We start from the raw sequence: 24,087 nt of genomic DNA on the forward strand, positions 1-24,087 counted from the left end.
GCCACAGAGCTCACTGCTTTAAAACTATTCCATTACTGGGTAGCTCTAAATTATTTTCATGGTTTTCTGTTAAACTGGAATCTGCTTCCCTGTAATTTCACTGAATACAGCTAAGGACCTACCATGTGGCATACTATGAGAGAGCTCCATCAAGGGTGAGGCATCAAAATGATGAACCTTTTTGAAAGTTCATATGCTCAGGTGTCTTTCCTAGTGATTGATTTTGATTTATCTAGTCTAAGGTAGTTTCCTGGATATCTATATCTATTATTTATTTTGAAGTCCCAGGAATGAGTGATAAGCACCTATGGATAAGAACTAGTGCTGAGGTTAAGTATGGAGCACCACTATTTTTTGGATAGAGTTGTGATCACCTGTGTGATTTTATAGCTCACCTTTTAGTTGCATTGAGCAAGAGATCAACCTCCTCTTTTATTAGAAACAGCATACATAAGAATATCACAAAGACTAACCTACACTTGCTAGGGTAAGATAATCAGTAGTACAACTTGCATGAATCTCTGACCTAATATGATCCAATTCACTTTTCAAGTTTAACTTGGGGAACTTTACAAAATAATAATAAAAGGATCCCACCCCAAGAGATTCTGATGCCATTGGTCACCGTGACTTGGGCATCACTGCCCTTGATTCTAAAATGCAGCCTAGCTTGAACCACCAATCCAGTTAACTTCTGAGCCTCAGTTCTTCATCCAGAAAACTAACCATTATTTTTATGAATGTGTATATATAAATATACACACACACACACACACACACACACACACATATACATATAATAGTTTATATGGTTGGATGCTGTTGGTTAATGTTTACTTTTTTGTTTAAAAAAATAAATTATAAAATTGGCCAAGTGCAGTGGCTCACTCCTGTAATTCCAGCACTTTAGGAGGCCAAGGCAGGCAGATCACTTGAAGCCAGGAGTTCGAGCCTGGCCAACGTGGTGAAACCCCATCACTACTAAAAGTACAAAAACTAGCTGGGTATGGTGGCACATGTCTGTAATCCCAGCTACTCAGAAGGCTGAGACATGAGATTTATTTGAACCTGGGAGGCAGAGGTTGCAGTGAGCTGAGATTGTGCTGCTGCACTCCCAGCCCGGGTGACAGAGCAAGACCCTGTCTCAAACAATCCAACAAACAAATATATATATACACAAAATACATATATATGTATATATATAATTATATTCATAGCTACTAATAGAGGAGCACATTTTGCCCTTGCAATACTTTGGTGTCATTTCAGCCAACATACCAACATTCAGCCAAATCCCAAAGCCAAATGGATAATTTCAGATGGAATGGAGTTAGATAGGAACTGGCTTCCCTTTCTCCTCTTACTATGGGGACATCCCACACCTGCTCCATGGCCTAAAATATTTTAAACATGTTGATGACAATTATGGTGACAATGCCAGAATAACACTGATGGAACCCATGACTTCACCAGGATTGTGGTCTACATTTACAGGCCTAGGACTAGAACTAGACCAGCTTAGAGTGTGGGAGATATCCCTCTGTTCTTGACTATCGAAGTATAAAAATACAGGCTTTCAGCCAGGTGCGGTGGTGCATGCCTATGGTCCCAGCTACTCAGGGTGAGGTTGGGAATCCCTTGAACCCAGGAGTTTGAGACCAGCCTGGGCAACATAGTGAGAGACCCTCATCTTAAGGAAAAAAAATCAGGCTTTCAATTTGAATAAAAACTTATTTTTAGGCCTTTAATGACTTTATAAATAGGCAATAATGAACACTGAGGGAACCAAAACATTAAAAAGAATTTTAAAATTTGTTTTAGAACATTCATATGAAATTCGAAACTGTAAAACAATGTAAAATTTAGTATCATGTTGTCATTTACTTTTGTGTATATTGTGCTATGTTTATTTTCAAAGCCCTATCTAGAAATTCTAAAATGTCTTATTAATTAATAATCCAAAATACTGTAGTTTCTGAAATTCAAAATAAATACAAAAACATACCAAATTCATTTGTCTAACAAACATTTAATTCAGGTGTTATTTGCTAAACATTTAATTGTTGAAATTTGAAAATGAACATTATTATTTATTAGACACATTTTATAGGATCCAGCATACAAAATTAACTTTTCATTCCCCGCCAATTCAAAAGTACATACAGAGTTCCTGCTTTCTTCACATCACAACAGTGCACTCACTGCTTTGTGGTGGTATACAAGAGTAAGAGAGCTTGTCCCCGCTCTCAGAGTACAATGAAATTAGCAGCATAATGAAGAAAACTGCTATGTAGGAATGACTGAGCTCTAAGACAAACTGGTAAGAACAATTAGGTAGTAAACAATGGGAGTACTAGGAAGAAGATTCATTTTGAGTGGGAGATGTTTGAACACTTTGGAAATAATACAATTTGGGTTCTGAAAGATGGATATAATTTTGATATTCAAAGTTATGAGGAAAGAGTTACCATACGATCCAGCAATTCTCCTAGAGAAATGAAACATGTCCACATAAGATTTGTACACAAAATTCATGGCAGCATTATTCATAATAGCCAAAAAGTAGAAACAACCCAAATGTCCATCAGCTGGTGAATGAATACATAAAATGTGACATATCCACATGATAGAATATTATTTGGCAATAAGAAGGAATGATATACTAATTCATGCCACAGCTGGGATGCACCTTGAAAACATTATACTCAGTGAAAAAGACCACATGTATGATTCTATTTATGTGAAATGTCTAGCATGGGCAAATCTATAGAGATAGAGAGTAGATTAGTGGTTACCTAGAGTTGAGGGAAAATGGAGTAAATACGAATGGGTTTAGGGTTTCTTTTGGGAGTGAGAAAAACGATGGTTGCACAACTCTGAATATGCTAAACACTACTGAATTGTATACCGTATAGGTGAATTGTATGGTATGTGAATTGTATCTCAATAAAACTGTTATTAAAAAAAATTGAAGAGAATTTTAGGTAGAAACCACAGGAGACAGCCAGTGAGTGTAAAAGTCTCTTCAGGTAACACTGCAGACCTGCATGGGTGGGGCTTACTCAGGAAACACTAAATATGGGATGCATCACGGACACCTCCAGAGAAGCACGGCCCTGCCCAGTGAACTGCAGCCCAGTGAATCTCATTTTAGACTTTTGGACTCCAGAACAGTAAGAGAATAAATGTGTGTTGTTTTAGGCCACTAAGTTTGTGGTGATTTGTTAGTTAGAGCAGCCATAAGAAATTAAACCCCATCAGAGCCACACATATTTGAGAAGCATTTTATTTGCCTCACAGTTTTGCCTACTACACAGTTTCTAGTTATTTAGAAATTAAGCCAATAATGTCACCATACATCTATCAACTGTGATCCCCTCATCTATGACCATTTTGAAGATGGTCATAGATGATCTGACCGCAGATCATTGAGGCCTGGATGGCCATTTCGAGATACAGAGTTAACATGTAAGAGGAAAACTCTCCTATCTTGCATTTCCTATAGTCTCCTATCTTGAGTGGAATGTTCTGGCAGCACCTCAAGCTCACAATCACCAAATGGGATTCAATGTTTTCCCTCCCAAACGTGCTGTACCTCACCATGTTGATAGATGTCCCCACTACTGGCTTAAATTCTAAATGGCTAAAAACCATGTAACAGGTAAAAGTGTGAGACAAAGTACCCCTCAAATACATGTGGCTCTTGGGGTTCATCTGACTGAGACCTGCATTTACTTTAATGGCATCAGAATCCTGCTGCTCACCTTCTAACAAACTTGGAGGCAATCTTTGATGTTTACCTTTCCTTAATCTCCACAACCAATTAGTTGCCAACTTCTCTTGGTTCTGTCCTCTTATTGTTCAAGCCCTCTTAGTCTTTCAGCTTTTGAGCTTTCAAATACAGTTTCTTCCTGCTCCATTCTAAACATGCTGTTTCAAAGTACTGGTTGGGCCATACCTTGCTTTAAAGAAATACTCATTTGTCAACTTTGGAGGTTGCTAGGGCACTACCCCACTTTAAAAATCAATAAATATTTATCCCATCTTTCCCATTCAGGTTTAGAGAAAGTTCCTTATAGAAGAATCATAGATGATAAATGCAAGAGGTTTGATAGAACCAGAAAAATCATTATTTTACAACCCCTAAAATGAAATAATGGATCCAGACAACAATCATCAATAGCTGCTAAAACATCAGGTGAAAGATTGATGAAAAGCTTTGTAGTGGGTGGTACCACCAGAACCCACTGATCAGTATTAAAATCACTGAAAGGACAATCAGACTTCATGTTCCTCCTGAAATGATGCAAGAAAAAGTATATAGCATCACCTATGGAGTATTCTTGGGGGAAAATAAACGAACCAGGATCAAATCCGCTTCTAGGTCTAACTGGACACTATGGGGATACCATCAGTCAAATCCTGAATGTAGGAAATGCCACAGGACAAATAAAAGCCAAGAACTAAAACACAGCTGTAAATGTTACAGAGTAAAGGAGACACATCAGCCAAATGCAATGCTGGATCTTAATTTTAACAACCAAAAAAAAGGTATTTTTGAGATAGAAACAATACAGACTATTATATGATAATTAAGGAAATCCTGAATTTTTGAGCATGACAATGATGCTGTAGTTTTGTTAAATTTAAAGACTTTGTCTGCTAGTGATACATTTTAAAGTACTTATAAGTACAATCATGTAACACCTGAGATTTACTTTAAAATATTCCAGTATAGCACACACTGTAATCCCAGCACTTTGGAAGACCAAGGTGGGAGAATCACCTTGGCCAGGAGTTTGAGACCAGCCTGGGAAACATAGCAAGACCCTATCTCTACAAAAAATTTAAAAATTAGTTGGTTGTGTTGGTATATGTGTGTAGTCCCAGCTACTCAAGCAGCTGAGGCAGGAGGATCACTTGAGCCTAGGAGTTCGAGGTTACAATAAGCTGTGATCATGCCACTGTATTCTGGCCTGGGTGACAGAGTAAGATCCTGTCTCTTAAAAAAAAAATTACAATTAAATACTTCACCAAAAGAAACAAACAAAAAGTAAGGGGTTAGATGTATTACGAAAGGTAAAGTATTGATATTTGTTGAAGCTGGGTGATGGGTAGAATTTCATTCTATTTTTGTATATGTTTGAACATAAAACAATTTAAGTATAATATTGAAATTATTCAATATTCCATAATGAAATGTTAATACACCAAGAATCTCAAATTACGGTGAACACTCAGTGGGAAATGGATGTTCTGAGTTGTCTCTAGTTGGTTAACAGGTAGTAGAGACCTGGAAAAGCTTGTATGTACTGTTCTAAATATTTCTTCTCAGATACACACATGCATATGTATGTATTCTATAAAATACATATATATTCACACACATATGCACACACACAGGATGGCTTCATGGACATGCAACCTGTACAGTTGCACAAGTCTGTGCTTAGAAGCACCCCACACCTAATTTTTGAACAAGGGTCCTACAGCTTCATTTTGCCCTTAGTCCCCAAATTATATAGCTGGCCGTATACACACATGCACACATATAACATACTCACACATATATATGCATATATTGTGTGCATATGTATTTACATTGAATATATTTAACATAAGTGTTAAATATGCATGTGTATTTTATGTATGTATTTATGTAAACATGTACATATTTAAATAATATGTGGTTTAGTGATAAAAATTCCCTAAAAGGTATGTTTCTAGTGAGGCAACTATATTAAAATGGTTCTCAAAATTTCTGTGTATGTGTGCGTGTATATGCATTTTAATTCGCAAATCAGGTCCCAGGCTCTTGTCCCTGTCGTCCTCTGAGTAAGAGGATACTTTTTACTTTATTTTTGAAGCCAGGAAAATATATACTCACAAATAAATAGAATTTGCTAAGAAATGCTATATTTATTTCATAAGAATATATATATCTATATCTTTTTGTTTTTTGAGACTGAGTTTCACTCTTGTCACCCAGGCTGGAGTGCAGTGGCATGATCTTGGCTCACTGCAAACTCCGCTTCCTGGGTTTAAGCAATTCTCCTGCCTTGGCCTCCTGAGTAGCTGTGATTACAGGTGCCTGCCACCATGCCCAACTGATTTTTGTATTTTTATAGAGATGGAGTTTCACCATGTTGGCCAGGCTGGTCTCGAACTCCTGATCTCAGGTGATCCACCCACCTTGGCCTCCCAAAGTGCTGGGGTTGCAGATGTGAGCCACCAAGCGACACCCAGCCAAAGTAAGAATATTAAAATGAGGTCAGGTAAAGATAAGGCTACATTCTCACTAATTGGCCACCTCATTTAGTGTTTCTTTTTAATATAGCCTCATTAATCAAAACCAGATATTTTTTTAAAAGAGACTTCTCTCCACCCAGAACATTTTCAAACCTACAGAAAAGTTCAAAGAATACAACAAACACCTATATATTGTCAACTAGATTTACCAATTGTTCCGTACCGTCTTTCTCTCTCCATGTTGATTTTTGCTGAACATTGAAGGTTACAGACATCATGACACACTTGGCCTCTAAATATTTTTGCATGTATTGCCTAAAAATAAAACATTTTTGGCTAGGTACAGTGACTCACACCTGTAATCCCAGCACTTTGGGAGACCAAGGTGGATGGATCACCTCAGGTCAGGAGTTCAAAACCAGCTGGGTCAACATGGTAAAACCCTGCCTCTACTAAAAATACAAAAAATCAGCCAGGCGAGGTGGCAGATGCCTGTAATCTCAGCTACTCGGGAAGCTGAGGCAGGAGAATCATTTGAACCCCAGAGGCAGAGGTTGCAGTGAGCCAAGATCGTGCCACTGAACTCCAGCCTGGGTGACAGAGTGAGACTCCATCTCAAAAACATAAAAAATAAAAACATATTCTGTATATACTATTATCACGCCTGAGAAAACAGTTATTTGACATTGTTATCGAATATGCAGTCTATATTCAAATGTTCTCAATTGTCCCAAGTCTTTATAGCTGTTTGCTGGTTGTTTTTTTTTTTTTCTTTTTTTTTAGATAGGGTCTCACTCTGTCACCCAGGCTGGAATGCTGTGGCATGATCATGGCTCACTGCAGCCTTGACCTCCTAGGCTCAAGTGATCCTCCCACCTCACCCTCCTAAGTAGCTGGGACCACAGATGCACACTACCATGCCCAGCTAATTTTCTGATTTTTTTTGTGGAGATGAGGACTCACTATGCTGCCCAGGCTAGTCTCAAAATCCTGTGCTCAAGTCATCCTCCCATTTTGACCTCCCAAAATGCTTGGATAACGAGCATGAGCTACTGTGTCCAGCTTTTGTCTTTTTAAATATCCAGGATATAATAAAGATTCAAGCATTTGATTTGGTCATTATATCTCACAAGTTTCTCTTTTTTTTTTTCATGACACTGACTTTTTGAGAAGCCCAAGTCAATTATCTTATAGCATGAATACATTCAGGATTTGTCTAGTAATTTTCTCATGATTAAATTCCAGTTAAACACTTTATGCAAGAAAACTAGGTAAAATTCTTAAATTACATCAGGAGGGTCATAATGTTACAGTGTTCTACCTTGAGTGATACTAAATTGAATCACTTGGTTATTGTGGTGACCATTGTAAAGGCAGGCACGTCTTCCTCTGTATAACTGACATATCTTCTGTAGGATTATATTTAAATTCTTGTGAAGGTCCTAGTCCACAACCACTTTTCATCCAATAGTTTTAGCATCTATTGATGAACGTTACCTGAAATATGTATTGACTGCTTTTTATGAGCACTTTTTAAAGACTTTATAAAAGTATTTTCTCTTACTGTATTTTCACTTAACCTAAATTTGGCCCTTTCCAAAATTCTAAAATCACAAGGCAGTTTTAGAATGGTAGCTGGTTGCTGCTACAGTTTGGATGTTTATCCCCTAAAACCTCAACCCCACATATCTACAACCATCTGATCTTTGACAAACTGGACAAAAACAAGCAACGGGGAAAGGATTTCCTGTTTAATAAATTGTGTTGGCAAAACTGGCTAGTCATATACAGGAGGCTGAAACTGAACAACTTATACAAAAATTAACTGCAGATGGATTAAAGATTTAGACATAAGAACACCATCAAAACCCTAGAAGAAAACCTAGGCAACACCATTTAGGACATAGGCACAGGCAAGGACTTCATGACTAAAACACCAAAAGCAATGGCAACAAAAGCCAAAATAGACAAATGGGATCTCATTAAACTTAAGAGCTTCTGCACAGCAAAAGAAACAATCATTAGAGTGAACCGGCAACCAACAGAATGGGAAAAAATTTTTGCAATCTACCCATCTGACAAAAGACTTATATCTAGAATCTACAAAGAACTAAAGCAGATTTACTAGAAACAAACAAACAAACCCATTCAAAAGTGGGCAAAGGATATGAACAGACACTTTTCAAAAGAAGACATATGTGTGGCCAACAAACATATGAAAAAAAAGCTCATCATTTCATCACTGGTCATTAGAGAAACGCAAATCAAAACCACATTGAGATACCATCTCACGCCAGTTAGAATGCCGATCATTAAAAAATCTGGAGACAGCAGATGCTGGAAAGGATGTGGAGAAATAGGAACACTTTTACACTGTTGGTGGGAGTGTAAATTAGTTCAACCATTATGGAAGACAGTGTGGCAATTCCTCACACTCATGAAATAGAAATTTTCTCATGAAATAGAAATTCCATTTGACCCGGCAATCCATTACTGGGTATATATCCAAAGGATTATAAATCGTTCTATTATAAAGACACATGCACACGTATGTTTGTTGCAGCACTGTTTACAATAGCAAAGACCTGGAACCAACCCAAATGCCCGTCAATGATAGACTGGACAAAGAAAATGTGGCCCATATATGCCATGGAATACTATGCAGCCATAAAAAAACGATGAGTTTGTGTCCTTTGTAGAGACACAGACGAACCTGGAAACCATCATTCATAGCACACTGACACAAGAACAGAAAACCAAACACCGCATGTTTTCACTCATAGGTAGGTGATAAACAATGAGAACACCTGAGCACAAGGAAGAGAACAACACTCACTGGGCTAGGTGAGGTGGGGGAGGGCAGGGGAGGGGCAGTGAGGGGGTGGGGAAGATGGGGAGGGATACCACTGGGTGAAATGCCTGATGTAGGCAAGGCGGGGGGTAGGTGGGGGATGGAGACAGCAAACCACCACGGCATGTATATACCTATGCAACAATCCTGCAGGATGCAGGACATGCACATGTACCCCAGAGCCCAAAGTACAATTAAAAAACAAACAAACGAAAAAATTCATGTTGAAATTTGATCCCAATGTTGGAGGTGGGGCCTGATGGGAGGTGTTTGGGTCGTGAGGGAAGATCCCTCATGAATAGATTAATGCCATGCCTAGGGGTGGGGTGTACCAGGGAGGGAAAGCAAGGAGTTCTCAATCTATTAGTTTCCTCAAGAGCAGGTTGTTAAAAAAAGAGTCTGGCACCTTCTCCCTCGATCTCTTCTTCCTCTCTTGCCATGTGACCTCTGCACATGAGACTCCCTTTCACCTTTCACCATGAGTGGAAGCAGCCTGAGCAGAAGCAGATGCTGGTACCATGCTTCTCATACAGCCTGCAGAACTGTAAGTTATAGAAATCTCTTTCCCTTATAAATTATCCAGCCTCAAGTATCCATTTAAAGCAATAAAAAACAAATGAAAACAATTGCTCTAAAGTTAAAATTAACATTCAAGGTCTTCTAAGATGCAATCCAAATTATCTTTCAGCACTCTCAACAGCAATTCAGGACAACAAACTAGCATACCCCATGGTCCTCAAATATACCTTCTCCAGAACTCACCCCAGTCTCCTTGTCCAGGCTTCCTGGGTGGTATCCTCTCTACTCATCTAAAACCCTCACATATACTTGGAAGGCCCATTGGACTGTCACTTCTAGCCCTGTCCTCAGTAGAAAGTGATCTCACCCCCGCCCGATGGACTATTTGGACTATTTTCTGTTCGTAGCTACTGCCTCATAGGACAGTTGTCTTTAAAGCAGTTATTATAATAGATACAAAATATATTTAAAATAAAATGTATAACTATGCAGCAAACGCTAGTAGACCTACCATCCAGTTTAAGGAAGTTACCATTACCTTTGAAAGACCCCCCTCCCTCAAAGATAACCATCTTCCAGAATTTAATATTTCTCATTCCCTTCCTTTCCTTTGTTGTCTTATCACATTTGTTTGGTTTCCTAGACAACAGGATTTAGTTTTGCATCCTCTGGACCTTTATATAAATGGAATTATTCTGGATATATTTTCTGAAAACCTGCTTCATTCGTTTAACATTATGTTCCTGAGAGATGTTTTGTGTTATGTTACTACATTTGGCTGTAATTCAATTGTTTTCAATACTATATAGTAATCCTGTGTGTGAATACACTTTTTTTAATATACTGTTCTTTTGATGGGCATTATGGTTGTTCCGTGTTCTTTTGGCTATCATAAATAGGGTTTTATGGACATTCTTATAAGCATGTATGTAGGAATAGAATTGATAGCTTTGTGGATACACATGTATTCAACTTTACCAGATAATGCCAAATTATTTTCCAAAGTGGTTGTACATCACTTATTTTTTTTATGAGTACCATATTTCTCCAACTACCTTATAAACTATGTGAGGCAGAGAACGATGTTATAATTTTTTATGAAAAAGTAAAACGTAAGAATGTTTCTGAAGCGAAAAGAAGGAAACCTTTCTGCAAATAAAGTAAAAAATTAAGGGGAAAAATTAAAATAAAATGTAAATATCTATTGATATTCCCTAGCAGATTTTAGATAATTCAAGGAAAATTGCAAATCAGAAGCGGATACTTTTTCAGAAGGGCTCTAACGTGTGTTTCGTTCCTTTTTCTCTGGTTTTTTTTTCCACATAGCCAAGGTGTTTAGTATTTCAGATGTGTTAGTTCGGTCCTCAGGTTTCTCTGAGAGTAATTTCTGTAGAATAGTTTTCTGTAATGACAGTGAGAGTCAATAGTAAGAAATAAAACACTGAAATAAATAAAATTCTGATGATTTTCAAGTGCTTACTTCTCGTTTATCAAACACATCTGAGATGATGCCATTCCGTAGGTCTCTGAAAAACTGGAAAAAAAAAAAGATAGGCATATATTAGGAAATTATTTACTTGGGAGGAAAAACAAACAGAATTAAAGGCTGAGGATACCTGAAATGTAGGATATTTCCAGATTTTTGGGAAAGTCTCTTTAGCCAAGAAGCAAGCAGGATTCCCTCTCTCCCACCCTACCCTATGCTCTAATACAAACACCCTACCCCCACTCTAATAATCATCCTTGCAGTATGATGTGAAGTGTTAAGTGCATCATCTTCACAATCTCCCTTCATGCATTGTAGAACCCTATGTGATAGGTAGGTTCTAACTGTTTCACAGAGGATAAGGTTATTGACTCCAGGAAAGTTCCCTTTCCTGAGTTTAAGAGTAGGATATCCAGCTGGGCACCGTGGCTCACACTTGTAATCCCAGCACTTTGGGAGGCCGAGGTGGGCAGATCACCTGAGGTCGGGAGTTCGAGACCAACCTGACCAACATGATGGAACCCCATCTCTACTAAAAACAAAAAAATTAGCTAGGCATGGTAGCACATGCCTATAATCCCAGTTACCTGGGAGGCTGAGGGAGGAGAATCACTTGACCCTGGGAGGCGGAAGTTGTAGTGAGCCAAGATTGTGCCATTGCACTCCAGCCTGGGGAAAAAAAAAAGTAGGATATCCAGTTGCCTACTGTCTTTAGTGGGCTTCCCACTGCCTAAGCAAGAAAGTCCACATTTTTAGCTCAATTTAGCCTAACCTATCTTTCTATTCTCAACAACCACTACTTCCTTGTAACTTACATACTCCAATACAACTTACACTTACACTGCCTGCTGTCCCCAAATACACTCTGTACATTCCTGCCTCCAGGCTGAAATCACCTTTTCTGTTTTAGGCTATTAGAATCCAACAGATCCTTCAGAGCTCAGCTTAGTGTCTCCATGAAACCTAAGTCCCTACACCTGGAAAGATGTCCCTCCCGGCTGCTTCCACAGACTTCATACCTTCTCCTAAAATGCTTATGGCATTTTCTTATATTATCTTCTCTTTTAGAAATAAGCTCCTTGAGAACAAGCTTCTTTTTTTAGAAAGAATATCACTCTGTCACCCAGGCCACTGCAACCTCCACCTCCCGGGTTCAAGCCATTCTTATGCCTTAGCCTCTCGAGTAGCTGGGACTGCAGGTGCATGCCACCACACCCAGCTAATTTTTGTATTTTTAGTAAAGATGGGGTTTCACCATGTTGGCCAGGCTGGTCTCAAACGCCTGACTTCAAGTGATCCGCCCATCTTGATCTTCCAAGGTGTTGGGATTACAGGCATGAGTCACTGTACCTGGCCAAAGCTTGTTAATTTCTGCAACCCTTATAGCACTTAGTACAGTGTCTTACACAAAGCAGTTAATCTCAGCTATAAAATGAGGATAACAGGCCGGGCTGGTGGCTCACGCCTGTAAAATTTTACTGACTCAAGTCTTAAGAGTCTTACGAGATGAACCACCTTCTAGGGAAGACCAAAGCTTTTGCTCTTTAACAAAGTTTTTGGTATTTCTTTGCCAAACCTTGAAAGACAGAAAATTCATATTTCATTTGCAGTCAGATACTAATATGCTCAAGCCCATCGTCATGTGAGAGCAAGAACTGTCTGCAGCAACACTTTGAAGGTAGTGGTCAATAATTTTTCTTGTTTCTTTCTTTGAGATCATTTTACCTTTGATGTTTCCAAAGCAGTGTCACATACATGAAGAAGTTCAGCAAAAATTAGCCCCAATGCATAGAGGTCCACTTCCTTTCCATATTCTTGTGAAGAAATCTAAAAAAAAACAAAATATATTTACCATTGTTACTCTCCTTACATAAATATTCAGCCTTCTAAAGCCCCAAAAAGTCACTTGACCAAAACATCTTACATCACACAACAATGTCTATTTATTAGCAAGATCTGTGGAGTCTGACTGCCTAGGCTCAAATCTGTACCACTGAATAGCTGAATCCTCTGTGTAAATTAACTATCCGCCAGGTGTGGTGGCTCACACCTGTAATCCTGGCACTTTGGGAGGCTAAGGCGGGTGAATCACAAGGTCAGGAGTTTGAGACCAACCTGGTCAACATGGTGAAACCCCGTATCTACTAAAAATACAAAAAAATTAGCTGGGCATGGTGGCAAGTGCCTGTAATCCCAGCTACTTGGGAGGCTGAGGCAGGAGAATTGCTTGAAACCAGGAGCCGGAGGTTGCAGTGAGCCAAGATCATGCCACTGCACTCCGGCCTGGGCGACAGAGCAGGACTCTGTCCTAAAAAAAAAAAAAAAAAAAAAATTAACTATCAACATGGGAATAATCTCAGCTATAAAATGAGGATAACAGGCCGGGGTGGTGGCTCACGCCTGTAATCCAAGCACTTTGGAGGCCAAGGCGGGTGGATCACCTGAGGTCGGGAGTTCAAGACCAGCCTGACCAACATGGTGAAACCCCATCTTTAAAAAAAAAAAGTAAAATGAGGATAACAGCAGTATCAACCACAGTGTTTGATTGTGAGGGTAAATGAGATGCAGCAGGTAAAGCAGTTAAAATAGTGCCCAGTAGGTAACTTGCTTTGTAACTGTTCATAGCCTATTTATTCACAATATTCCATAACTAGAAACAACTCAAAGGACCACAACAGAAGAATGGATAAACACATTGTGGCATATTCATACAATGGACTACTACTCAGCAGTAAAAAGGAATTCTCTGCTGGTATGAGCAACAAATAAAGTTTTTCCAGAAGACATTATTTTGAATGAAGAAATTAAATACAAAAGAGTCTATACTGTATGATTCCATTCACATGAAGGTAAAACATGGGAAGAACTAAGCTACGGTGACAGAGCTCAGAGTGCTGGTTGCTTCTGCTCAGTAGGGTGGAGTCAATGGAAAGGAGCCTGAAGGAACAAAATGTTCTATGTCTTTATAGGCTTATATGTTACACAGGTGTATGCATTTGTCAAAATGAAAAAGTATACACTTAAGATCTGTGCATTTTATGGTATATAAATTATTCCTCAACAAAATGTTGCTTTCTTTTTTTTTGAGACAGAGCCTTGCTGTCGCCCAGCTGTAGTGCAGTGGTACGATATCGGCTCACAGCAGCCCCTGCCTCCTGGGTTAAAGCGATCCTCCTGCCTCAGCCTCCTAAGTAGCTGGGACTCCAGCAATGTGCCACCACATCTGGCTAAGTTTTGTATTTTTTTTTTTTTTGTAATTGGAGTTGGAGTTTCAACACCTTTGCCAGGCTGGTCTTGAACTCCTGACCAGAGGTGATCCGGTGAGGAGATCCACCTCAGATGCCCAAAGTGTTGGGATTATAGGCATGAGCCACTGCACCCAGCCAACAAAAGGTTTTTAAATTGAAAAAAAAAAATAAACCCACATAATAAAAAGTAAAGTACAATGACGAACTTTTTTTTTTTTGAGACAGAATCTTGCTCTGTTGCCAGGCTAGAGTGCAATGGCATGATCTCGGCTCACTGCAATCTCTGCCTCTCGGGTCCCAGTTCAAGCAATTCTCCTGCCTCAGCCTCCCAAGTAGCTGGGACTACAGGCACACACCACCATGCCCAGATAATTTTTGTATTTTTAGTAGAGAAGGAGTTTTACCACGTTGGTCAGGATGGTCTCGATCTTCTGACCTTGTGATCCACCCACTTCGGCCTCCCAAAGTGCTGGGATTACAAGCGTGAACCACCACACCCAGCCAATGATGAATGTTTTTAACCAAATATTGTGAGGGCGGCAATACAGGATGCAGAAGATACTGAATGCAGTGAGGGTTTAAAGAGAACCATTGGCCTCCTATTGTATTCTATATTTTCTATGCCAAGTGGCCTCCCAAAAGGAAAAAGTGGGTGCCTTCTCCATTCTAGACTCTCAACCATCAGACAGCTCAGTATATTTATTCTTGGATGACAAAATAGTAGCAGTATTTTGAAAGATCTATTGTCAGCAAAATAATTGTTTTTTCTTTTTTTGAGACAGACCTTTGCTCTTGTTGCCCAGGATGGAGTGCGATGGTGTGATCTTAGCTCACTGCAACCTTCGCCTCCTGGGTTCAAGCGTGGAATCTCATTTTAATAGCAAAACACAATACATATTCTGGAGAAAGATTCAAAAATATAAACAATGTGGCCGGGCATGGTGGCTCATTCCTGTAATCCTAGCACTTTGGGAGGTTAAGACAGGTGGATCACTTGAGCCCATGAGTCTGAGAAAAGCCTGGGCAACATGGTGAAACCCAGTTTCTACAAAAAATACAAAAAAAAATCAGCCAGGTGTTGGTGGCTTGCACCTGTAGTCTTGACTACTCAGGAGGATAACCTGAGTCAGGGAGGTCGAGGAGGCACAGTGGTGAGCTATGATTATGCCACTGCACTCCAGCCTGGGTGACAAAGCAAGACCCTGTCTCAAAAAAAAAAAAAAAAGTTTGTCTTCATAAAGACAAACTTTTAAAAACTTCATTGAAGAATATAAAAGCAGACTTGAGGTAGGTTGTATGATTGCCCCCAATGCTGTACTGGCCTCCTGGCCTCCTCACTGTCTCGAACTGGGCCATGCATTTTGCTTTGGACAATGATGTTTAGTGATGTATGCCACCGCTGAGCAGAACATGTAAAAGCCATCACAAGGTTCTGCCATTGCTTTCTGCCTTGAGGATGGCAGTGACTCAGATAGTATTTTTCCTTCAGCCTGGGTCTTGGAATGAAGGAGACACGTGGAGCCAAACTGCAGCTGGACTGCTGCCAACTTCTCATGCGAGCAAGAAATAGACCCTTGGTGTTTTTGCACCACTAGGAAACTGGGGTCATTTTGTTACCACAGCATAGTTTGGCAAAAGCTGACTGATGGAGGACTTGAATAAGTGCGAAGAAAATACCAATTTTCGAGAAGTCTTAAATATATAATGATATCAATGTTCCTCACCTGAATCCTCACATTCGATGCAATTGCTATCAAAACCTCAAAATCAGTTACGGAAGATGATAAGTTGATTCTAGAGTTCATTTGGAATTGTAAATGTGAACAGCTAAGAGCATTTTAAAACTGAAGAATAATGTGGCAGCCCCTGCTGCTCAAATACTAAAACCTAGTTTAAAATGCTACAATAATCTACATAACATAATATTAAAGAGAAAAATGTAAAATAAATCAATGAAACACATCTACGAATGTGTGGGAATTTTATATATGATAAAATAATATTTTATTGTGGTAAAATATATATAACATAAAATTTTCCCTTTTAACCATTTTTATGCCTATAATTCAGTGGCATTAATTACCTTCACAATGTTGTATAACCATCACCACTATTTCCAGAACTTTTCATCACCCCAAACAGAAACTATACCCATTAAACAAGAAGTTCCTATTCCTCCCTTCCTGATAACCTCTGTTCCACTTTCTATCTCTATGAATTTTTCTTAAAATAGCATTTAAATAATGAACTGCTTAAAACATGGTGATGAAGCAATTGCATATTCACGTGGGGAAAATCAAGTTATATTCCTTTCTCATACATATACAAAAATTAATTCAAATTGGGGTCACTTTTTATTTTAGTAAAACCACAAAATATTTTCATAATCTTGTGGTAGAAGCCTCCAAAATAAAAATAAGAAACCCAGCAGCCATAAAGAAAATATTGATAAATATGACAATTTAAAGCTGCAGTACCACAAATGTCATTATAAAGAAGTAACAATCAAGGAGAAAAATTCTCTAATAGAGTTAATAGATACAGAATCAACACCCAATATATATCAAGATTCCTAACAAATACATGAGAAAAAGAGAACTTAATTATGAGAAGTTGGGAAAGGATACGAGTAGAGAATTTACAGAAAATGGATAAGTAAATATATGAAAAATGGGCATACCTTACTAAAAATCTGGAAAATACAAAGTAAAATAGCAAGATATTCCTAATTCAACACATGGTCCAAAAGTGACCACTGATCATACCCCTGTTTGATTGAGAGTATGATGATGCAGCATTCTCATACATTTTGAGGGGAGAGTATTATTGAATCACTTTTTTTTGGAATGACAAACAGCAATTAAGTTTGAAATGCACTTGTCAGTCTATTCAATCATTTCACCTCAAGAAATCAATCATAGATTATCATAGAATTATTTGTTCTTGGGCCCCAAAATAAGGAGGAAGGTCTATAGGTGTACAAAGTTGTAAACAACCTAAATAAATACCCTTCAATAAGAAAACAGTTAATTACAACCTGGGCAACATAGTGATACCTCGTCTCTACAAAAATAAAAATAAATAATAAAAATAAAAATAATTAGCTGGGCATGGTGGTATGCACCTCTAGTCCTAGCTACTCAGGAGTCTGAGGTGGGAAGACTGCTTGAACCCAAGATTTTGAGACTGCAGGGAGCAATGATCACACCACTGCACTCTAGCCTGGGTGACAGAGAAAAAACTGTCTCTAAAACAAAATAAGCAGCCTGGCCAACATAGCAAAACCCTGTCTCTACTAAAAATGCATAAAATTACCCAGGCACGGTGGTGGGTGCCTGTAATTCCAGCTACTTGGGAGGCTGAGGCAGGAGAATCCCCTGAACCTGGGAAGCAGAAGTTGCAATGAGCCAAGATCACTGCACCCCAGCCTGGGTGACAGAGCGAGACTCTGTCTCAAAAAAATAAATAAATAAATAAATAAAACAAATAAGAACAAAAAAAAAACATTAAATAAGTAAAAAATAAAAATAAAATAGTTAAATAATGGTAGCTCTACATTTTGAAATACAGTATAGTGGTTAAAAAAAGAATGTGGCAGATCTTGTTGAACTGATATGGAGAGATGCTATATAGTCACAAAACAACAAAATAATCAAGTCCTTGAAAAATGTATGCACATATATGTTTATGTAAAAAAAAGTCTGGGTTTATATTTATGTTTGCATGTTTTTATAACTCAAAGAAAATTATCTAAAAGGATAAAGAACAAACTGATGAGAAGAATACGGGTGGAGAAGAATGTTAAGGGGAATGTTCAATTCTCATTCTATATAATTCTATACTGTTTTAATTGTATAAGAAGTGTCTACTCTTTTTATAATTTTAAAAATAAAAGAAGTAAAATATAGAGAGACAGGAAAGAAACTTTACCTGTTCTGGGCTCATGTATCGTGGAGTTCCTGTATCCTTTGTTCGCTTTTCATCATATTTCAGGGATGTTACAAGTCCAAAGTCTCCAATCTTTATTTGTTTTGAATCTACTAAGAATATATTACTTGGCTATGAAAAAAAATATTGAACTTACATGTACCAACTTGACATACTATTACCACGTCTTAATCATACACAGCAATGGCTATTTTATATTACTTATAAGACCTTTACCCCCCACCAAAAAAAAAAAAAAAAAAAAAAAAAGACCTTTACCTTTACACAGGGAGCCAAAATCAGGGAATTTAATATCGCTGGTCTTTAAAATGCCAGCTGAAACAAGTGAGGATTTCTTAGCTCACAGAAAAGGTGGCTTGGGGCACAGCTATCCCTCTGAAAAGCTGCCACATGCCAAGTAGATTCACTCTGCATGGTCCAAGGGAACAGATCCAGGACTACAGGGTGGAAATGACCGAAAGATTTGCTTTAAAATATCCTAATATCCTAATAGTGTTGTCCAAAGAATGGGAGTTGGACAGTTCTCCATCTCAAGATAGGGCTGAACAACCACTTGAGGAAATGTTGCAAACATGAGTCCATGATCTGATAGGGACATCCTTAAGATCCCTTCTAACCTTGAGATTCTCTGAATGGGTCCATTCCCAACAATACTGCTGATTAGCCTGTGCAGAATTTCTCTTGGGCTTTTTTTTTTTTTTTTCCCACGGAGTTTTGCTCTTGTTGCCCAGGCTGGAGTGTAGTGGTGCGTTCTCGGCTCACCCACAGCAACCTCCGCCTCTCAGGTTCAAGCGATTCTCTTGCCTCAGCCTTCCGAGTAGCTGGGATTACAGGCATGCGCCACCATATGGGATTACAGGCATGCACCACCATGCCTGGCTAATTCTTTTGTACTTTTAGTACAGACGGGGTTTCTCCATGTTGGTCAGGCTGGTCTCGAATTCCCGACCTCAGGTGATCTGCCCACCTCATCCTCCCAAAGTGCTGGGATTACAGGAGTGAGCCACCATGCCCAGCCTCTTGGGGGTCTTTTTTATATCAATTTCTCTAAGCCTCTGACAACTTCTTAAACATATCCCTTCCACCTTGAAAGGATACCAAGTTAATTGGAAGATGATAACTAGCTCTGAAATATTTTTTATCCATGCAATTCTTTAAGCAGATTTTTTTTTTAAAAAAGGAAAAACTGAATAGAAGTGGTCATTCTGACTCCATAGCTTTATAGGAGGTGTTTTGTTTGTTTGTTTTGTTTTGTGAGATGGAGTCTCACTCTGTCGCCCAGGCTGGAGTGCAGTGGTGCGATCTTGGCTCAGTGCAACCTCTGCTTCCTGGGTTTAAGCAACTCTGCTGCCTCAGCCTCCTAAGAAGCTGGGATTACAGGTGTATGCCACGACGCTTGGCTAATTATTTTGTATTTTTAGTAGAGACAGGTTTTTGCCATGTTGCTCAGGCTGGTCTCAAACTCCTGACCTCAAGTGATCCGCTCACCTCGGCCTCCCAAAGTGCTGGGATTACAAACATGAGCCGCCATGCCGGGCCCATAAGAGGTATTGACCAATATTCTGTTTGTTTGTTTTTGAGATGAGGTATTATTTTGTTGTCCAGGATGGATTGCAGTGGTGTGATCATGGCTCATTGTAGCCTTGACCTTCTCAGCTCAAGTGATCCTCCCATCAAAGCCTCCCAAGTAGCTGGGACCACAGGCCACAAAGCCTAAGCCATACTGACTTTCTAAAGACCATAAAAACGGGAAGGTAGTTGATGAGAAAACTAATATTTTGCCATTTTTGAAAAGGCTGGACTTTTAATGCAATCTTAGGCTATACACAAACAGACTATGGGATAACACAGTTATGAGAAGGCCTACCTAGTAAGAAACCTAAGCAGGAAGAGACAATTGGCCCAATAAAGGCTAAAGGAGGGGCTTCCGAGAAGCCAGCCTGAGATGATGGCCATGCAGAAATTAGCAGTTGGATTACAGTTCAACTGACAGTTAGATTGGAGCCTAACACCAATAATACAGATGGAAGGCTGAAGACAGATGTGGGGTGGATGTGGAGAGAAAATATTCCTATGCTATGCTCAAGTTGCAAGGTAGGAATATGTTGGGATTGCAAGTGAAACTGCTGGTCCCATATAAGGCTGTCTCACCTGACTCTAAGAAACAGAAAATTGAATTTATGAAGCTGTGTAAATATCCAAGCTGGATGAGACTAGTAAAAATATCAGATCACTTTTTATAGTTCATTAAAAAGAAAAAGTGGGCCAGGCATGGTGACTCATGCCCATAATCCCAGCTCTTTGGGAGGCTGTAGTGGTCAGACTGACTGAGCCCAGGAGTTCAAGACCAACCTTGCCAACATGGTGAAAACCTTGCCAACATGATGCCAACATGGTCTCTACCAAAAATATAAAAAAATAGCTGGGCATGGTGGCAGGTGCTTGTAGTCCCAGCTACTTGGGAGGCTGAGGCAGGAGAATTGTTTGAACTCAGGAGACACAGGTTGCAGTGAGTCGAGATTGCTCCACTGCACTCCAGCCTGAGTGACAGAGTGAGACTGTGTCTCAGGAAAAAAAAAGAAAAAGAAAGAAAGAAAAGAAAAGAATAAGAGGCTAGACACGGTGGCTTATGCCTGTAATCCCAAACTTTGGGAGGCCAAGTTTGGCAGATCACTTGAGCTCAGGTGTTTGAGACCAGCCTGGGCACCATGGTGAAGTCCTGTCTCTACAAAATATCAAAAATTAGCCTTGCTTGGTGGCCTGTGCCTATAGTTCCAGTTACTTTGGGGGCTGAAGTGGGAGGATCACTTGAGCCCAGAAGGTTGGGGCTGCAGTGAGCTGAGATCGTGCCACTGTACTCCAGCCTGGACAATAGAGTGAGAACTTGTCTCAAAAAAAACAACAAAAAAAAAAACCAATAATGTCACATTTTGTCTAATCAGCTATAATATGACTAGATAAAATATAGGGTTGTAGAGCATAAAAAAGGGTGAAACTTCACATAGGAGGCACAGGAACAGGGCTGATGCTCAGGCCAAGGACAACCAAAGAGCCGGGGCTTTAGGAGACTGAACATTTTAGAGGGAAGCAGCCTTGGACAAAAGCCCTCACTCCAGAAACCCCTATGTCCCCTCCCAGCACCCTTGGTCTAGTTTCTAAGATTCCAACAGAAATTGGTAAACATTTGGAGACTTTTATAAGAGGGACTGTACTGGGTAAAGACCATTCTCTGGCAAAACCACCTACAGCTGCTATTTTGCAAAGCATAACCCCAAAACTGTACACCTTCATTGTATCTTTTCTTAGAGGAGAGAAATCAACAACTGTAGCAGTGAGAGCTAGAAAAGTTATAGAAGATGAAGGAAGTCTCACTATCAAAGCTTGAGGCCAGGCGGAGTGCAGCACACCTGGAATGCCAGCACTTTGGGTGGCTGAGGTAGGAGGATCGTTTTGAGTCTAGGAGTTTGAGACAAGCCTCAGAAACATGGTAAGACCCTGTCTCTACAAAAAACCAAAAAATTACCCAGGTGTGGTGGTACACACCTGTGGTCCTAGCATCATGCCACTGCACTCTAGCTTGGGCAAAAGAGCAAGACCTTGTCTCAAAAATTTTTTTTTAATTTAAAAATAATAAAGTCTGACCCTTGAGCAACTGTAGCCAGAGCAAAAATTCTCTGCAAATAGATGCAAGAAAAGACCAGTCTATGACACGGGGTACACAGTGTGGGGTACAATTGGTAAATAAGTGGATAGGCACCAGTCAGAATTTTGCTAATTCATTCTGAGGACTAGGAACTTGATGACTTTACACTTCTGCATTTATTTGCAAATTATTGTATATAGAAATAAATGTGCTTATTTTGTTATTTACCTATATGTGTGATTTATCCCTAAGTGAAAGTATAACCACTCTACATTTATCCTTTTGAAATAGTCCTGATGATGTTCCAACTTCAAATAATACCTACAGATATTGTAGAAGAGACATATTGGAACCAGACAGACTCAAAACACCAAAGAATCAGGCAGCCAGTCCCTGAGCAGACCACAGAAGCAATAAGGACTATTCATTCAAATCTGAGCCCAATAAACAACTGTATGTGTGGGCACTTATTTCTCTCAAGGAATTTTTTGTTTCCTTCCTTATTCCTGGCTGTTTTAGAGGAGTGGGGCAAGCAGATAGTCACATAAATAAGGTGCTTCTGCCTAGGATAGCAAAAGGCAGTTCCAGACTGACCAGGAAAGGCTCTGTAAACAAATTACCACCAAAGGGGACAGGCAGAAGAATGTCCCATGAGAGAGAAGAACATGAGCAAAGGCCCAAGAACAGGATTTAGGATGGCCAGCATGTGGCAGGTATAGGCAAGTCACAGGGAATAGGGAATGGAGAAAAGGCTGTGAAGGGCTGTTCTGTCTCTCACCTTCTGTCATTTTGATGAGAAGTAAAAACAGGGAAACTGCTTGTCCAGACCATGAAAGCCAAAGGAAAACAAAAATACTAATGGATGACACACGTTCCCAATTTGGGATTACTGCAATTTTCCAGTAATGGGATTGAAATGCCTAACTAAGACATTATTAGACTCTGGACCCAGTAGCTGTGACAGCCCTCAAGAGTAATGACTGAGAGATTAGGGAACCATATTCCTAAAGCCACAGTCAACAGAGTCCCTTTTGCCTCTCAAATAAGCCTGAGTCTCTTAGAGGAGGCAGGAGGAGCAGGGACAGAGCAGCCAGTTGGCTGTGCCAGTCACAGTAATTATTTGCATGGAAATGTTCACTATTTGACAGCTATTAGTGCTTACATCTGGGTATGACTATCACCCAGATAGAATGAGAAGTGAATGAGCCTTTTAATAGGGCTCATTGTCACAATAAGTTCGCTAGGTAGCCCAAGAGATCTTCTAGGTAGCTGCATGGAATGGCATCCGTGGCAAGTTCTAGACCCATTCTAACATTAGAGGATCAGAAATATCATTTTCTCATAACTAGCAATTAACCACCATTCTAAAACTAGAGAAGATACACACACACAAACACACACACACACACACTTACATATATATACACACATATGTATATTTTGAGGTGAGTCTCAAGGCTGAACTCAAGTTGAGTCTCAAGTCTCAACTTTTTGTCCATGCCGAAGTGCAGTGGTGCAATCTCTACTCACTGCAACCTCCACCTCCCAGGTTCAAACAATTCTCCTGCCTCAGCCTCCCAAGTAGCTGGGATTACAGGTGCACGCCATCATATCCGGATAATTTTTGTGTTTTTAGTAGAGACAGGATTTCACCATGTTGGCCAGGCCGATTTCGAACTCATGACCTCAGGTGATCCGCCTGCCTCAGCCTTCCAAAGTGCTGAGATTACAGGTGTGAGTTATTGTGTCCAGTTGAGAAGATAAATTTTTAAATTACTAAATTATATATATCAACTAATAAAGTACTTCCACTTACCTTAAGATCTCTATGAATTAAATTTTTTGAATGTATATAATCTACCCCTGTTGTTATTTGTTCAAAGAATTCCAAAGACAAAACTTTGTCTAGTTTCTTGCCTCTTCTCTCTTCAATCCATTGCTCCAATGTCCCTTTATCACAGAATTCCATTTGGATGAAAAGGCACTTAGTCGTTGATCTGGGTATAAAATTTACAGTATGTTAAAAGTAACAATAAATATAAATTTATAAAGAAAGTCTTATCTTTTTAAAAGCTTACACCTTACCTTCTTAAGAACTCCAAAACATGTCTCAAAATAGAAATCTAAATATAATAAATTCGAA

The 24,087-nt window shown here is 39.3% G+C and overlaps 1 protein-coding gene across 2 annotated transcripts in view; it reads right to left on the reverse strand.

Moving 5' to 3' along the window:
• Positions 1 to 10,242: 10,242 nt before the first annotated feature.
• EIF2AK2 (eukaryotic translation initiation factor 2 alpha kinase 2) overlaps positions 10,243 to 24,087 on the reverse strand; it is a 41,116-nt gene continuing 27,271 nt past the window's right edge. For both annotated transcript variants that reach the window (XM_032239316.1, XM_032239315.1), the window contains exons 12-16: positions 23,761 to 23,941; positions 18,284 to 18,412; positions 12,831 to 12,932; positions 11,100 to 11,153; positions 10,243 to 11,021 (exon numbers count right to left, since the gene is read on the reverse strand). In XM_032239316.1, the coding sequence (XP_032095207.1) occupies positions 10,899 to 11,021; positions 11,100 to 11,153; positions 12,831 to 12,932; positions 18,284 to 18,412; positions 23,761 to 23,941 (589 nt within the window). In that variant the 3' untranslated portion in view covers positions 10,243 to 10,898. The remainder of the gene's footprint in view (positions 11,022 to 11,099; positions 11,154 to 12,830; positions 12,933 to 18,283; positions 18,413 to 23,760; positions 23,942 to 24,087) is intronic.

The sequence above is a fragment of the Sapajus apella genome, unplaced genomic scaffold (genome assembly GCF_009761245.1).
Source record: "Sapajus apella isolate SASKATOON/1434 unplaced genomic scaffold, GSC_monkey_1.0 scaffold44, whole genome shotgun sequence".
NCBI lineage: Eukaryota > Metazoa > Chordata > Mammalia > Primates > Cebidae > Sapajus > Sapajus apella.